Raw genomic sequence first — 18459 nt, 5'->3', positions numbered from 1 at the left:
AAACTAGTCGTTCGTGCCAAGAAAATATTTTAATAGCACGCTCGGTCGAGTTAGCTAATGTTGAAAAAAAAATCTATTACACATCACGCAAATAAAAAATAAAAAACAACAAGTGTGCCCGCGATGTGTCTCTCCTACTCGCTTCCGTGCGAAAAAGAATCGGCGACGATTTACACGTAAACATAATAATGCCTGACTCTGCTTATCCGCCGGTTACATCGGTGTCGCTTCTCCTCGGCGCGAGAAATCTTCCTCGAGAATTACAATTTTTAATCAGCCTCGATTACGAGATTACGGGAAGTACCCAAGTCTCGCGCGCGACTCGCGCGATGACGCGATGCGAGGAGTAAGAACGCGCCTCTCGCGATTCGCGCACGCGAATGAAATAAATAAATGTCGCTTTCCATGCTCGTTCGAGAAATGTCAAGCGTCGTCGCGCTGGCGGCGCATTCCTGCGGACGCGGGGCGGTCGCAAAGTCCGTCGGATTAAACGCGTACGAGTGGCCGCGTTGACAGCGGCTTTCCTGACCGAGCGTTTTCGCGACAGGCCGCGCTTTCGCAGGCGAAATATATCGGCTATCATCGCGCGAGCAATAGGCACCGGTACCGGTATTTGAATGAAAATCGATACATTCTCTTGCCTGAGATAAGGCCCTGTTGAAACTCCGGCCGAGATATCCAAAAGCTCGAAGCGTCTCTTCGTAGGAAACCTATCGTCCGACTTGGACGCGTTGGCAATAAAAAGTAAGATGGTAACATTTTTGTGCGTTCAGTCGGAAATCTCGCGGCTGAGAAAGCGCGAATTCTGTAGGAGCCGATCGAGTGTCATCGCGATATTCGGGATATTTCTTGGGATATCGAAGAGAAACGAAGTTTATATCCGAATATGGCGCGAGAGACGAAACCAAGACAGAGGCAGCGGCTATGAGGGCTCTTCATCGCGGAGATCGACCTTAAGGTCGCGGGACCTCAACGTTGGAGTGACGTAGTCGAGTTCTCACGGTATAAGACGCCTGTGCCGTAGAAACGTGGAGGAAGAAAGGTGGAACTAAACAGGAATCGATTTATTATTAAACAGAGAGAGAGGAAGTGAATAATTATTTCGCTTGGATTCTCCATAGATATCTGAAATTCTCCAAGCAAAATAACGACGATGCTGCAGAAAAACGTTGATAAATCTAACGAAATAACCGTGTGAAATGAAAGAGCAGAAACTCAAGATTAAGTAATTGAATTAAGTAATAAAAATAGTTGTAGTAAATGATATGCATTAAAACAAGTTACATTCGCGCGTCGCGAACAAAAATCTGATGGTAGATAAAAATGAAAGATACAGTAGAAAAAATGTAAAGAGATAATGAGAATTTCCTATCTAATGTGCAATAATAATTGTTCTATGAGTAAAAGATCCATTGACAAACAGATAAATAGAAGAGCATAGCATCGTGATTGACGTGATGATTCTCGACGTTTTATCGCCATAAGCGAAATCCCATGATTGAAACACGTAAAGCGTATTTTCGAAAGTGCATAAATGCATAAGTGGCCAGAGAACCTTGTTTGCAATCGACGAGAGAAATTATCGAGCAGACAGGTTTTCAGAATCTGCCGGAAAAACGCGTAGATAGAATAGAGAATTATCAGATAACTTACATCGTATGATAATACTGATTACAGCGATGTTTTCTGGTGGATTTATGTGCGAGTAACCGGTTCTCTTAAACGATAATGTCAGGATGATAGCGATATATATTTTCAACGGTTACAACTTAAATAGGATAATCTCTTAACTTCCTGTAACCATTACTTACTATCTTCAAGAAAAATCTTTATTCTTGTTCCTTTAATTTCCCGAAATATTTTCAATTGTTTATCTGTCACTTATTTATCTCTTGGTAAATTTTTCTTATCTCACTCATGTCTTATATCTTATTAAAAATATAAGATATGAGATGAGATAAGAAATTATTATGTCTAAAAAAAAACATATATATATATATATATATATATATATATATAATGGTCAGAATTGTTAGCAAGAAAAATATTTCTCTCGAACGATAATAATGTCGCAAATAAGTAGATTATATTACGATGTTGACACGATAATCGTTGCGATGCCCGCGATAACGAGAGAACTTATCGTCACTTATCGGCGCGTCCCATCGAACGTTCGATTACCCCGTGAAACGCGGCGTTCCATGTCGGACAGAGAATCCGTGCATCCGTTTACCGAGCAACGGTGCCCCGACCGCTCGTCGGCACCAGACGATTAAACAGTGTGTACAGCTGCGAGTGGCGTGCGTAAAAAATCGATAACTCGACATCGTCCGGATAATGGTACGCTCCGTTCAGATCCGCACGATACGGAACCGCAATTCGCGTTTAAGACAAGCGTCCGCGAGCGCGGCGTTCCCGTATCGCTCTATACGAGGCACCGCTAGTTTGCATCTGGCGCAGGAATCGACATACGTGAGAAGCTCGTAAATTCACGGGGAATTCCGGAAGCAGCTCGTCCGATCGTTATCCCCGATGGTCGAGTCGAGTCAGAAACGAGTCGAGTCCAAGATCGCACGGAAAAAATAGTTTGACACTCGCTGTGTCAAAAATCCATTTCAAAATGAAACGAATCGGAAATTATCGGTCGAAGTTATCGGTAATTCGGTTTAACGGATACTTCTGATTAATCTAGAAGACGGAACATCTGATAATTTTTGATTTCAAAATAAATAATGGAAATTTCAGGGAAGGACTCAAAGGAATTTTTATGAAAACTTTCCAACGCACTTTTGAGCGCACTTAACATATTTCCATCATTGGTAATTTCCATCATTGGTAATTTTGTACATTTAATAGCTCGTGAGAGAAATTCCAGCTGCGGCCCTGAACCTGATCTTCCTAGTGTTGTTCTTCGCCGATCGGGTAGAACTTCCGCGTTCAAGAGCGTCTCACGATCCCGAACCGTCGACGAATCCGCGCGCGAGGACCCCACATATGCTTCGCACTCCACTCGTACGGGATATCGTTTCTCCGCACCGTGCCGACGATATCCCTCGACGATATCCCTCGACGATATCGCTAAAGAAAAGACCATTAGTCGCTTCTCGTTAAGCCCGAGGAGACTCGATAAATCTCGCATGAAAACCGCGATATCGCGGACGCGAGTATACGCGATAGCATTACTTTCTCACTTTTTTCTTTTCTTTTTGCCGCTCGCCGCTACCGGGTGTTTCGCAACCGTAAAAGTCACTCAAGCAAGATGATCTCCTAACAGAATCGACAGCTGTGTCAGCAAAATCATTTTTAGGCGAAATCAAAAGGCCGATTCTAAAAAGAAAAAAAAAACATACAGAATTTAATCTGTTATGTGACAATGAAATTCGCGAGATATATCGAGATTCTATTTATATCGTATGTTTGTGCGACACGGGTAATAAAAGTGCTAAATCGTTGTCAGCAAACGTTCGTCTTGAATAAATAAAATTGAATCTCTCGCACGAGAGAAAGAGAGAGAGAGAGAGAGAGAGAGAGAGAGAGAGAGAGAGAGAGAGAGAGAGAGAGAGAGACATCTCAATTTACTCGAAACGAGTGAAATTTGTATCACTTTCCTCGAATGATTCACTAGGTGTTTTCATTATTCCTTCTTTGTTTACCAAGACCAAAGAAATCGAACAGCGTGAACACAGCTCCGAAGTCTCTTGCATAGTAATTCGGAACCGCTCGCCGCGCTCGGCCAATCGAGCGCGAGGAGAATAATCCGCAAAGATTTTTAGCGACGAAGGAGAAAGCGCTCGGAAATTTTATCCAAACGGACGGTGCGTCGCGAGAGGGACAAGAGTCCGTTTGGCAAAAAGTCAAGTCGTCATGGCTTCGTGGCTCGGACTATTTTTTTCTCGGACAGAGGAAAAGTGAGTCATTGACTCGTGTCTCGCGCATATCTCATTTATTTCGCCGCTCGAGATCCTTCGAGAGGAAGGCCCATCATCCTCTTTAAATAACGTCATCGAAAAGCCCGTTACGTTCAGGATCGTTCATCCTTTAGCGTTGTTATCTGCTGAATATTCGGAGATATGTTCCTATCGACGTACCTCTCGAACGGGGAGACACACTCGATAGGCTTTCGATGTGAACGAGAGTGTTTTACCGCATCGAGATTGTCGACGAAAAGAGGAAGAGAGAAAAGGAGAAAGAGAGAGAGAGAGAGAAAGAAGCAAACGCGACGAATCGAGGAAAACGGGAAAAAAGCTGCCGACTATTGGTTGGCGCGATCGGATCGATTCCTCGAACCGCTAATAACGCTTTCACGCTGACGAAATTGCAGGAAACCGACAATAGCACGTAATTTCTGAAATCATCTTGCCACGAAGAGAGAAGGAGAGACAGAGAGAGAAAGAGAGAGGAGAGAGAGAGAGAGAGACGACATGTCGTCACAATTGTAACTACTCGTATGAGAATACACTTCGGTCCTCACTCCGCGCGCGTATTGCACGCTTTTGCGTATTTCGTAAGCCGTTCCGCGCGCGTATCCCTGTGGCTTTTCCACGCCTGTACCTTTCGGTACTTCAGATAATTAGGCAGATGGTAACGCGTATTAATTTACGCAATTGAAAGTTGTTTAAGGCATGACGCAATTTTGTCGAGAGATTGCTCGAGAGTTCTCGAGAGAGAGAGAGAGAGAGAGAGAGAGAGAGAGAGAGAGAGAGAGAGAGAGAGAGAGAGAGATACTGTGTGCGTGTACGCACAAGTACCTTCCGCGAGCACGAACGATCGAGGAACTGGACTATCCGTCCAGTCGAACGCCGGTTTGATAGTCGTCGACGATACGGCGTTTCGCAAATGCGCCAGCACGACGGCGCGTTTTTTTTTTTTTTTGTTATATTTTCATTATTATCAACGCGACAAATATTTATCGGCAGATAAGGCGTGCGGAATTGGAATTTGCACGCAAGAAGGAAAACAAAATGGTATTATCGCTTCCTGGAAGTGAATTCATTTAGCGATTGCTCGCCAAGGCTCGTATGCGCGCGCGCGCGCGTGTGTGTGTGTGTGTGTGTGTGTGTGTGTGTGTGTGTGTGTGTGTGTAGCGTGAAAGTTAGGCGAGGTATATTGATTATAGTTATAATATTGATTCCGTGTTTTGCATAATCGAGGAAAACCGGCTAAATAAGGGCTATTCGCCGATTAATCGCGATAAATTTCGTCTGCGAGATTTTGCTTAAAAATGTATTCCGTTTCGGTATCCCGAGATATAAAGAATGTTCGTGTATCTCGTAAATCTTATTTCCATTACAAAGTTAGAAAGTTACAAAGCAGCCTCTTCGCAAAAAGGTTGCCGCGAGGAAAACTTCAACATCGCACAATTTTTGGCCGGTACTGGCGAACTTCCCCACACAGCGGGAGGAAATCTGCGGGATTTCGTCAAGGATATCTCGCTGGGAAATCGTGATATTCCTGAGGTATCCCACGTATAAGCGCGGACTATCTGCGGAATATCTTAAAGAATATTTTTATGTACATTAATATGTAACCGACACATACATTTATGCTCACGATATTCTCAAGACGCTTTATGGAACCTCTTTGCAACATCCGTTTACCAAGAGGTGTTGTTTTAAATTTCTTAAACGCGAAGTATTCTTCTCGTAACGATACATTTATTATACGATATTTTGAAATTGAGACACGAATACGTACACTTGGGATATTTCGATATATAGCATAGATTTTTTAATTCCTACTAAGTATCGATATAAGATAATAGGTACAGTAATTAAGGTAGACAGAAATTTTATATCTCGTTCAGAAAATCGGAATAATTCCGTAGAGATACGCAGTTATGAGAAATACTTTTTCTCCCGTTCCTCGTAAGTACGAATAATCGAACGATACTTAAAGCGCGGCACGTGGACGGAATAATCGCATAAGATCAAAGCATGCACGCGTGTTAGATTTCACATGTCTCTCTTTTCGGGCGCGTCACATTCGGGAGAAAGTTGGGCCTCGCATTTCCTTTTTTCTTTTTTTTTTTTCTTTCCTTCTGTTGAACGCTCTCGTGATATTCGATAAAACGGAGACAAATTACGGGCGTGTCACACGGACGAGGACGGACGAGAGAGAGAGAGAGAGAGAGAGAGAGAGAGAGAGAGAGAGAGAGAGAGAGAGAGAGAGCATTGCGCAAGATCGTCACGGAAACGCGATTACTCGGGGAATGCGTGGCGCCTTCATTTCCGCTTTTCCGCTTGTACACCTCCCCTGCATCTCGACTCGAAATTGTCGGGATTAATTAATATCGGGTGGGAGCGATAAAATCGTAATGTTACGTGTGCCTCCCGCTTTTGCGACGCGAGCGCGTGGAACGTGCTACCGATGAACCTGCGACGATAAGGTCGCGAGATAAGGTCGCTGCTATCGCAATAACGACGATGTAACCGGAAGTAGCCAAGTCCTGCCCGCCGTCCAGGAAAAAGAACATCGTCCGGTTTCCTTTCCACATGGCCACGCAGCCGGCGCTACCGCTCGTCGGTAGTCGGGCTCTCGTCGAGATTTCGTAATTAAGCGCGTCTTGAGACATATTCTCCACCCCCCCCCCCCTCCTCCTCCCCTCCCAGGTTAACGGATTAACAATTAACTTCTTTATGGTTGAAATTTACAACGCTTATAAAACGTTTATTATCCCGTATGATTTCACTTTGATACACCCGCGAGATGCTAAAACTTATTACGTTTGTCGTTGCAAATCGTCTCGTGGTGGTGATCGTACGAATCCCGCCGATACTTCTTTCCCAGTAAGGTATAACTACGGAAGAAGAAAAGAGAACATTTATATTGCCCGTAGGTAATAGAAGGCATAATGGTCACGCATCAGAATACAGTAATAAGGTCCGTTCCTTTCAGCTGAACTTCTCGCACGGTTCGTCTTTCCACGTTGGAGAGGAAAGGAGAAGAGATGAAACGAGTGCGAGAGGTTCGGCTGAAAAGAAACGGAGTTGTTGTTACAGAAAACATTGTTAAATTTTTATACTTTACTGGCGATCTTGCCTCTCCCAATCTCGCGACGATTAAGATTCAATCTTGAGATTTTGCGATTAATTCCCTTCCCCCCCCCCCCTTCCCTCTCCCTTAGCTGGCGCCGCGTCAATGGGTTCGTCGCGCACGTGCTGACCCGATCGCGGATAATAGCGATCGATACGGGAAACAGATGCACCGTGAAAGTAAAATCCACGGGGCAATTTGACGGGGGATAATGTTATTGCCGGCACGGCAGGCGGATCTCTTCTTCTCCGGCGGTGAATCAACCTTTAAAGAGCGCCATAGACGCGACGCGATTTCGCAAAATGTGAAAACGTCGCTCCCTCCCTCCCTCCCTCCCCCCTCCCCCCTTTCCCCCTTTCCCCCTTTCCCCCTTTCCCCCTTTGCTCTCGGTCGCTCTCTCGCTTCTCCGCCTTTGAATCCGTGCGATCGTTGACAGCCTTTATTCAACAGACTCTCGGACAATCAATATTTATTGTCGACGCTCGGATAATGACAGCGCCTTCCGATTGTCCGATAAACGTGGTAGAAATCGGCTTTCTCGTAGGAAATTTGACTGTCACCTACATCATTTCGCAATTTTATATCGGATTGTTTTTATTGGACAGGGCCACGCGCGAATCGCGGATGGATTAAGGCTTAGGTTACGATAAAAATGCTCCGCTCGATATCAATGTTGTGTGTGTAAAAATACCGTTGGAAATTAAAACGAGGACTAAAAACGGATAAAAATAATCGGGGAAATGAGGCCTTATTTATACTTTCGAGACGTATTTAAAAAGCGATTGACGTCTCGATAATCCCTGTTAATAATGACCGCTGCCGCGGCGCACGCGACGCGAAATGATATCGCTACTTTATTTGTGCCATGCGTAAGTTCGTCGACCGGACGCACGGAAAACGTTTTTGCGCTTGCGCTTGCTATTATTGTAACGGTGTAGAAAATTAGTCACGATGCCACGGGCTGTAGAAGTAAACGCTGTCAGGCACGCGCTGGCGCAACGTACTTGCCATGGTGCACGTGCGAAGGCAGCCTTAGAATTCAAATTAGGATCGATTAAATGCGAGGAAATGCTTATTTTTTTTTTCTCTCCAGCTCGATCATTTACGTATCAATTACGAGTGAAAAGTCGATGCGAAAAGTCTTTGACAAATATTTGATCCTTGTTGATCTTTTGCTCGGCGTATCTGGTAGCCGTTTTCAAATGTAAAAGTAAAAGGATGTTCTATTAATTGTTGTCCGAGTGTTGGAGGACCTACGTCGCCTGTTTGTTAAGTAGGACAGGAGGATATCTGGTAAAAAGTGACATGTGTTCGAATTAATATCTCCCTCATTTCGACGTTGAAGAAGGTAAACACCCGCATGTACTAAAGCACAATCGTGGAGGGATTCCAACAAAAATGCTTCGCGATTCATCACGATATCAATTTTCAAGAAATTTACGAAGAAGTTGGTGACTTCCGGTTAGCTTCTATCTTTGCGATGATTGAACTTTCAGAACGTATTAATCTTAAAAGAAACGAATTTTCCGAGATATGTACTCCGATCACGAAATCGGATAACTGGTTTACGATGATGAGCTCTCGATGCGCTTTCTATGCTCGATCAATCGTAGAAATCACACGAGTGAAGAGGGCAATTGCTTAGGGGAGAGTTGTACATTGTATGCGGCGTTGCGTGATCAGATCCTCAAAGATGAGATAATGCATCCGCGATCTTCGCCGCGGCGTTCTTATTTACACTCGGCTCGAGAGATGATTAGGGTGGTGGGTTACGGTTAGTAACATGCACGGATTGCCAAGATACCAGATCCCGGTTCCCAGAACGCGCATTACCAATCGCCGTTTAACACGATTATACGTACCTTCCCGATACCGTCCGAGCTCACAATCGTAATCCCGGTCGTTGCTCGTGAGAGAGACATTCCGCATATATATATATATATATGTATATATATATATATATGTATATCGTGGATATTCCACGATTCTCGGATCACGCTAATCTTATCGTACGAGACAGGCAAACAGAAACTGTGCCCTCGCATTTAGAAACCTATTGGATATTTTTATATACATAAAACCCGATAGTATTACATGTGTTTAAGAAATACGAGCCGTATGAGCTTGTTGAATGACTGATAAAAAATTCTCGAAAGTCTCGAAAAATTCTTGGCACGGCATTATACACGGCCTCAACCTCTGACGGCAGAATCTTCAACATTTTTTTACGTCGACTAATTAACAATTTTGTTTCAGTAATTATTTCAAAATATTTTAAGACACAAGACATTTTTATTAATCGAAAAGTCTCGGATGTATTTCCCCAATTAATAATATTGTAATAATTTTTTCAAGAAGGGACCTTGCGAAAGCATTTCTCCGCATGGATTTCCGAAAATTTTCGATTCGATAAACTCGGCAAGTCTGACAAAGTCAGTTTTGACGACGATACCGGTTCCGAGGTTCCTCCGCGAAACGGATAAGTTTGCGCTAATTAAAGCGTGAGAGTCATTTGTCTTTCCGTCAACGTCTCGCGCTCTCACCTGGCGCGAAGGGAATAAAAAGCGCGTTAAAAGGAAAATTAAAAGCCGAGATAGTGGTGGGAAGGATAAGGGAAGCGGCGCGCCGCGTTCGGAGACGCGAAGAAAGCGGAAGGTCGTCGGAGGTGGAAATACGATGGCGTTTCGACGTTCCTAAATCACAATGTTCCATCATGGACGCTCGCGCGCGGGCTGGGGCCCGACCGGTCGGAGGGCCTTAAGTTCAGAGGTTATCTTGTGCCATGGGAATGTTCGACGAGGCGTACGTAGTACTACGATGTTGAGTACTCAGTACGACTGCGCGTACACGCGTGCAACTTAACACGACATTGTTTTAGAAGTGAGCGCCACGTGTAATATTTTTCACTCGACAATATAAATGTCTATGTACTTTTCTTTTAATTTCGAAAGCGCGGGAATGTCGTGTTATTAAGGACAGTGAAAGGTATCGAATCGGTTTCAATTCTAGACCGTTACCTTTTGCTCTCCGGGATAATGATACGTCCGGCAACATGAGAAATTAATAATTAATCTCATTCTCGAGATAAATTTTCGGACGTGAGTGTGTCGCCCACGTGTGTCATTGTGTCATTTTACAGCTTAATTACGCGGCATATCATATGCAATTATTGCTGTGTTTACGCGTTGTACTTGATAGAAGGCGGGACGCTCGTGAATTATTTTGCATTCGTAAATTTCTATACGTACGAGAGAAATTAATCAGTAAATTTTCAATAAATTTTCGTTTTCAATTGTTTTCACTGTTATACATACGCGTTTTACAAATACATATTACCATACATATTACCCATTTCTGCACGTACATATCTGTAAGAGTTGAAACATATAAATTAACGCTGTTGATCTCAATTATACAACGTTTCGATAGCTTCACGCGTAAAAATTTTAAAATTTAAAAATAAATCGACAAATGAATTGTTCTTTTAATATAATGAACGATAATCAATTACAATCCATAAAAGAACAACGACTTTAATCTTTACCTTGCTATAATTTCAATAGCTTTAATCATCCCAGACGGTTAATATACTCTTTAGTATCCCTTTATAATCGCCTTTCCGACGTAATAGTCAGATATTAAAATAATAACTATTTTTTTCATAACGGCGCATTTTCTATTTCTGTTCCAGGATTCATAAACTGCAACACCGCCAACACGTTGCAATCGCTCGCGCAGCTACATGGTGAGTGAAAACTAGTTGTTAATCCCTCCTCCCTCTCTCTGCAACCCCCTTGTACCTCCCTCGCACCAGCGGCTATATACGTCTCGCGTTACGTTTATTGCCAGATGATGATCACCGGAGGGAGGAGAGCCGCGGGGGCCCGCGGGGGCCCGCGGCCCGCAATTAAAATTTATAGTTACGTAATACCCCCTTGGTGCAAGTGAGATATGCGCCTTCCTGACGCGGTGGCAATCGGGGAAACGCGGCCCTCCTCCGCGCGCGACGTTCACTTCCTCTTTCCTCATCGTAATTAACCACCGGGGGGGGAAGGACTGGAAGGCCCCGCAACTTGTACTTTGCTCCCGTAGCCGAGTCAAGCCGCGGCTACAAAAATCCTGTTTTTGATTTAGCGCGAGCGCACGGCACGGCCGCCACCGTCGCCGTCGTAAATTTCACGCGAGAGTGAAGGGTTCGCCGCTCGCCGCGTAACGCGAATTTTTTTTTGCTCTCGCGAGTCCAACTAACGAGCTCCACCGAGCGAGAGCGAACGCGCGAGAGCACATCCGCGAGAAGCGGATTCCGCGCTTGTAAATCGATGAGTATATTGGATATCGTAAATCGTTATGTAAAGCGCTAACTCGCGTCTGCCGTTCCTCGTTCTCGTCCGACCGCGAAAACGATGCGGTCTCGTTCGAGCTCGTTAGCATTTTTAACGTTGGCTGAAGTTTTAGCGCGGCGCGTAACATTCGCGTCAATTTCAGGTGACATTAACGTTTCGCAAAGACGTTTCGCGGAGACGCACGGTCAAGGAGTCATTTTTTCGTTCTTCTTTCGAAACGTATATTGGAACGATTCGTCGCGATCGCTCCGGTTTTTATCCCGCTGACGTGTCTCACCGAGGAACGAAATGTGCGGCACGAAATTTTCTTAAGTTCGTATTGTATTGCTTCCGAGAAGGAGGGTTGATAAATACATCGGGCACTTTAATTAAATCTCGTAATGTGTGCGGCGTGTCCGTGTTCGCCAATGTCGTTGATCTTCAGTCCCGCGCGCACCGGTGCCTCGATCGTAAAGATGTCCCGGTGTAATTTCTCCTCCTCGTGGTGTTCGTCATTAACACCACAAAGGCTTACCGGGAATGCAGCCGCGCGCGCGAGCGCGAGAAGGACAGATTTATTTTTGTAACGTCGCGAATCTAAAAGCAGCTGTCACGTTCCTCACGAGCGGTTCGGATTTCATTCTTCGGTTCTAAAAGGATATCCCCGAGCGTCAGTCACGGAGTCTACGTAGAAAACTTCACGTGAGCGTAATGCGACCGCGACGAGCGGCGCTTATCTTTTTATTGGAGATCGGAATTTTTTTATGTCTCCACGGGCTCTTAAGAGCGTCAATTAAAAAATAAGAAACAATATCATTATCTTATTTGCATTGCAATAAGAAAGATATATTTATAAGTATTTAGCGATATACTTCGCTGCGCGTATCGATAATTTTTATGTATTTTAAATGTCCTTTACATATATTATCATATATATATATATATATATATATTGTTTAGAAGATGACGATTGGTAGATTTCTTGGTCGGTAATGAAATCTTATTTCGTACGCAATGCAAAGGTATTTATGATCTTTTTATAGCTCATTACCAGTGTATCGGCGCACGCAATACGTATTCGAGAAATCTGGCCTCCTAAGGTCAAAATTAATCGATTGCCATTTCAACGGACGTTGTCATTATATGCCGGCATAAACAAACAGGAAAAAAAAAACAAATATGCGCCCGGATATCTCGGTCGGAGACTTTTCACCTATGGGCCCAACGCGGAATAGGCTAATTAACTTTCCCATGCATTTTGAGAATCGAAATGAGACTTCACACACACGCATACATGAACGTCTAATACATGCAACTGATGACTTTTATTGCCATCAATCAAATAAAATCCGAATTATATTTTAAATGTTCCCGTAGGGAGAGAAAAAGAGAAAAAAAGAATTAATTTAAATATCTCATCGTCACGTCATGTTACATTTCATTGTTGTCCGGAATTCTTTGTGAAACGTGCTAGAAATTTTAAAATTCTCTCTTTCTCTCTTTCTATCTCTTTCTGAAGAAGAAAATCTCTTATATCAAAATTTTTTAAATGTGACATTAAATTTATACAAATAAATGCGCTAATTATAATCTGCATTAATTAATTAAAATTAAATAATTGACTTTATTTATTTTAAATACAAGTTCATGCTGAAGAAGTTATAATTCGTGTAATTCTTCTTTATTCATTCATAATTCTTCGCTCTTGCTTTCACGAAAGTTTTAAATAAATATTGAACGCGTCGTGTCATTGTGAATAATTCAGTGAGCCGCAAATGTCTTGAAATTTTCCTTTACAGCGCGCGGTTTTAACTTTTTAAATTTACCGATTCTTTAAAGTACGCGACGTTTTTTAAAGTAGATTTCAAATATCGTTCCCAATGGTACTGAAAATGTCACCTGTTATTAATTGTCTGCAGTCTCGACTATACATCATAAAAGTTCAATACGACTAAATCCTCCTCTAACTTATCTGTAAAATGGTACTGTTCTGGATCGTATTTATGATCATATCAGACCATCTCTTCTATTTAATACTTTATAAATTTTTATTGCTTTAATATTAGTACAGCTGCGTATTTGAGAAGATATTCATATCAATTCATTCATATAAATTCAATATTTATAACTATAAAATAAAATTTTAAAAATATTTGTTTTAGCTGCGAGATTTGAAAATAACTTCCTAAAAAAGATTCGAATAAAATTGCTATATTTGAAACGAATTAATTCGATAACGAATTAATTAATTTTTTAACTTTATTAAATCAATCGTTCTATTTTTACATTATTACATATTAATACTGACAATTTTTGTTACGCTTTATCCCGAATTAAAAATCTACGAACTCGAATTCAATGCATATTACGTTAATTTAAGAATAATATAACCGAAATAAAAATCAATTTAAGGATAATAGGAATAAGAGCTAGACTCATATACGTGTCTGACGTGTAGACAGAGGATAACGAAAGCTGAAGCTCATACGCTTTTATGTTTATCCCCTAATTAAAAGAAATCTTTCGCTTTGTCATGCTGTGCCGCTTGGTTCCCGCTTGGTTCCCGCCTGGTGAACAAAACCTGCTGACTGGCTGACACGAACCCCTTATCTTAATACCTCGGCGATGTTAATAGACGTAGGATAAATACGTCTGCACATGGCCACGATACCGCGTGTGTACAGGTACTCCGTAGGCCGCGACGTAACATGTTTATTATACAGTATATGAGAAGTCACGTACTACGTACCGCGCGCATACATAATACAGTTACGGACACATAGGTGCACGTAGGTCGACGTAGCTGATGTTGTACAGACCGCATTACCATACATATTGATCCATCCTGGAAAACGCGCCCGTAGAAATCGCTCCCCCCCCCCCCCCCCGCCCGCCGGACGTTGGCCCCGGCGCTCTTTTCGACAATGTCGTGTCCCCGTTACGGCTCTCGGCTCTCTTTTTTTTTTTTTTTTCTCTCTCTCTCCACTATCTCTTCACGAGTCGCGACCTACGGCGTCTAATGGTGCTCTCGACGCCGATGACATTTCACCGTTCTATTCGGTGGGGTTACGCGTTTCCGTAATACCGTAATACTACTGTAATACCGTCTCGAATACCGTAAGCGTCAAAAAGGCCCCACGCTCTCTCGGCGCGGAAGAGGAAGGGGAGAGATCCTCGTGGCAACACACTTTTGTCCTGGATTCACGCTTATATACCCGTCCGCCGTGTGTACGCGCGACGTTATCGTTTATCGTATATCCGGAGCACGCTCCTTGCGCGAAAAAAATCTATTATTTTCTATGCGCGAAGGGACACACGAAACGCCGGTGAGAATGGAGAAGGAGGCGCAACGAAAAGGAAAACATGCCCGCTCGCGCTTGATTCATCGCGCGTAAATTTGCAGTTTATATTTAACGAGAGACCGGCGATCGAGGGGCGTTGTTATCGTGTATATTAATTGCATCCTATCCGCATCGCGACGTGCGCGCCTTCCGGAATCGACGGGCGTTATATCGCGAGAGTGCGATAAAACGCACGTCGGTGTCAAATGCGCGAAGTGAAATGTTAAAATCACCGCGGCACGAGCGGAATTCTTCCTTCTCCGTAGGCGCGCACGTCCGTCTCGAAAGAATTTCGCTGATGACATCTGATGACATCGCGTTTCGCAGGTGCGACGCGAATTCCTGACATTGCAGATAGTTGCGTAATTTGCGATCCGTATCCGGTTTTAACGAGAACCTACGTCGCGTCTCTCTCTCTCTCTCTCTCTCTCTCTCTCTCTCTCTCTCTCTCTCTCTCCCCCCTGCGTTAGGTATGCGGACTTGATAAATTTCTTTTTTATGAGCTCCGCAAAGAGACGGGCGCGAGAAGACGGCAGTTATTAAAAAATTATTGCGATATTTATGACACGTATGTGCGAGAAAACGTCGCGATGGAAAAATCTATATTTACACGCAAACGTGATTAGCGTACGAGAAAATCCGATTAGCGCCGCAATACTGGAAATTTCTGATGCAATTTGCGCTAATAATAAAAGCGATTATTAACTCCGCGAGAAACCTTCGATCTACATCGAAATGTCGCAACTATTTTATTTTTGTTAATCGCGCTTTATGTGCTCGGCGTACGTGAAATTTCATTTAAGCGGATCCGTATACTAATACCTACTCGCAAATAAATATTTTATGCGCCTTTTCTACGTACGAAGTTTCGTAACGAGTTTCTTGATACTTTTAAATCGCCTTTAAACATCGAAAATAATATATCAATTTCAGTAATCGATTGTCTCTCCCTCTTCCTCCCTCTCTTTCCTCCCTTCCTTTTTTTCTACCTTATCTCGCAACGTTCTCTTTATTTTATCGAGAGATACCGATCCTATCATTTCCTTTCGTGCTCCTTAGAGAGCACTCGATCTCGAGAATTTTCTATCGATGTGTTCCCGACAGTGTCGTTCCTCCCGCCGAAGGAACGAACACGGCCTGAAATTACACGGGCATGCACCCGGGGAACCGCACCCGTGACAGACATGCCCGAAGTCCCCCGGTGATGGGACGACGATTGTACGGACACGGAACTCTTACAGCGTGAAACGCAGCCGCGCATGTACGGGATATTTCGTAATTAATACGAAAGAGGAGAGTTCTCGGTCGCGGCCTACGTACGTAGTACGTACGTACGTAGAAATATACAGGCGAGATCATCTCTTCGCGTCATCTCCATTTCGTAGTTTAAATTAAAATAAGAAACACGACTGAAATGGGGTATTTGGTACACGCATACATCTTGCTTTTTATTACCGAAAAATATTTTTATTTCTAGCCACACTGATTTTTTTTTTTTTTTTTTATATATATTTTTTATACTAAGAGAAGCTTTCTCTTCTTTCGTTTCTCGTATCCGACGTTCGGCCGCTTCACGCGCGTAGCTTCGCGCTTTCGAAGAATCGACACGGATTTCAAAGGAATGGTCGTTAGTCTCTTCACAATAGTAACCGCGGGTAATTAACTTCCCGACCGGATTCAGAGTTGCCAGAGTTGAACACAGAAGGACGTAACATTGTGCAAGAGTGTGCTTTTATGCCTTGAATCGAGCACGAGCGGAACACGGCTTTCTAAGTTTCCCCGCAAAATTACAGATTAACTATAAATTAATCCTTAAACGATGATTTCATAATCGTCAAAGTACATAACCATAATTCTCAGAAAATAATAAAAATTGTATCCAGCTGGCCAGCGCTCGATATCAGATTATGAGAAGCTCAATTATTATAGAAATTATGTAATATATCTATTTTTATTATTCATATTAAAATTTCTCTTCCATTATTATTACGAATTCTCGCCGTACGTCTTTACATAGGCAGGCACTCTCACAATAATATCCTGGCGAACGAGCGTGATATATTCGAGTTAGGTTAAAATTGACATAAAAATCACGTTTAATTGAATAGCTTTTCGCGGGAGTCTCTTTTATGTACAGTTATACATTCGTGCCTCGTCTCCCATATTTATTCTCGTCAAGCACGTCGGTCCTGTTAGACTTACAAGCCCGTCGTAAAAATTATCGCCGCCGAAGTCGCGCGCGCGCGCGCGCGCGCAGGCCTCCTCGGGAGGACTTTTACGATCCGCGGAGTTGTCCCCGAGAGGAGCGAGCGTTTTTCGCAACGACTGCATAACTACCGGTGGAATGTTACGCGTCCGTCCCGAGTTATCGTCCTCGCGTACGAGGTAACGCGTACTCGCTAACAATCCATAGGCAGAGCCTTTGACCTTTGCCGAGGTGTAAACTCGTAAATCACGTTATGCGAGTGAGCGAAATCACGCCTACGTGTTCGCGCGGTTGTCAAAGCACGGGAAGAAGGATCGAGTGGCTCCCCTGATCATCCCGTCCGATTATTACGTTCGCATCGCGCGGCGGAGAGCATTTTTATCCGTTATGACACGAGGATCTTTTTATTATCTCGCGCGTTCATCGGAGAGGCCGCGAGGCCGCTACGTTGCGGTTATTATCTCCGCTCTCGCGCTCGTTACTCGAATGAGGGAAGCGGACGAAGTAGGTATGCAATTTGTAATTATGATACCTGGCAACGTCTCGGGATTGTCGGCTTTCCAATTTCACGCCGCCGCGCGTGGACCAATTCATCGCCTAAATACGTCGAGATCACGCGCGTACACGCGACAACGTAGAGACAACTGCGTGCTGCATCTTTCTGCTTATCCTTGATACTGTTATTCTTGTATATTCTTTTTTCTTTTTTTTTTTTTTTTGAAATATTTTAAGGGACCGAGCTTCTCGAATGTATCGTCCGTAAAAGCTCTCGTCGCAGCTTCTCACCAATGAAATAGGAAGGAAAGCGTCTCTCTCTCTCTCTCTCTCTCTCTCTCTCTCTCAGATCGCTGTTGCCGTCCTATTTTCGACCCAAAAATCGAGAGGATGCGCCAAATTGATCTCTTTACTGTACATCCGGTCGGGCTGCGGTCTCTTTGCGTCGCGAGGAGGGAAAGTCGATAGCATGCATAGAGCATGAGCGCGGCTCCGGATTAGTGAGCCGCGCTCTCCGGGTGGTTGTGGACGACGTTGCATATTCAGCGGATGCAGATTCCGGAGGCGTGCGGACCGCAGCCGGCGAAACAATACATTAATTAGCCGGGCCTTTTGCAGAACGAAAGGCTTGCTCGCTCACTCGCTCGCCAAGAGAGCTCGGACCCCTCCGGGAATCCCTTTCTGGTCTGGTTTTAGGCGGGTAACTCACATAACTTCCTCCTACGTAGAGCGGCGTGCTCGGTGCGACCATAAATCCGGGCGACGTTCAATATTTATGGGGGCTGCGGTAGCTCGGTTACTTTAATCTCTACTAGCTGGATGGAATACGAGTACTGCTCCACGACCGACGGATACATCTGGATATATGCAGGTCTCGCGATATGAATCCACGTGGCAGCTGGCTTTAAGGTTTCGAACCGCGCGAAAGACGCCGCTGCGCCGCGAGAGCAATGTATCTGAAGTCTCGGAAACTGAGAAAGATCGAGCCTCCGTTTCGCGTCGATCTAAATAATTGATAACTCCCCTCGGGCTCAAAAGCTAGCGTATTTCCGCGTATTTAAGT

General features: G+C 43.8%; 1 protein-coding gene across 1 annotated transcript in view; it reads left to right on the top strand.

Annotated features, from left to right (window-relative positions):
- Nucleotides 1–18459, top strand: part of orb2 (cytoplasmic polyadenylation element-binding protein orb2) — a 135031-nt gene that overhangs the window by 71691 nt on the left and 44881 nt on the right. The window contains exon 3 of the mRNA XM_089085342.1: nt 10724–10777. Within this exon, the coding sequence (XP_088941468.1) occupies nt 10724–10777 (54 nt within the window). The remainder of the gene's footprint in view (nt 1–10723; nt 10778–18459) is intronic.

The sequence above is a fragment of the Pogonomyrmex barbatus genome, unplaced genomic scaffold, assembly GCF_055798465.1.
Source record: "Pogonomyrmex barbatus isolate J1 unplaced genomic scaffold, ASM5579846v1 scaffold1, whole genome shotgun sequence".
Classification (NCBI taxonomy): domain Eukaryota; kingdom Metazoa; phylum Arthropoda; class Insecta; order Hymenoptera; family Formicidae; genus Pogonomyrmex; species Pogonomyrmex barbatus.
Note: the sequence above shows the minus strand (reverse complement) of the source record. Positions and strands in the feature narration are given on the sequence as shown.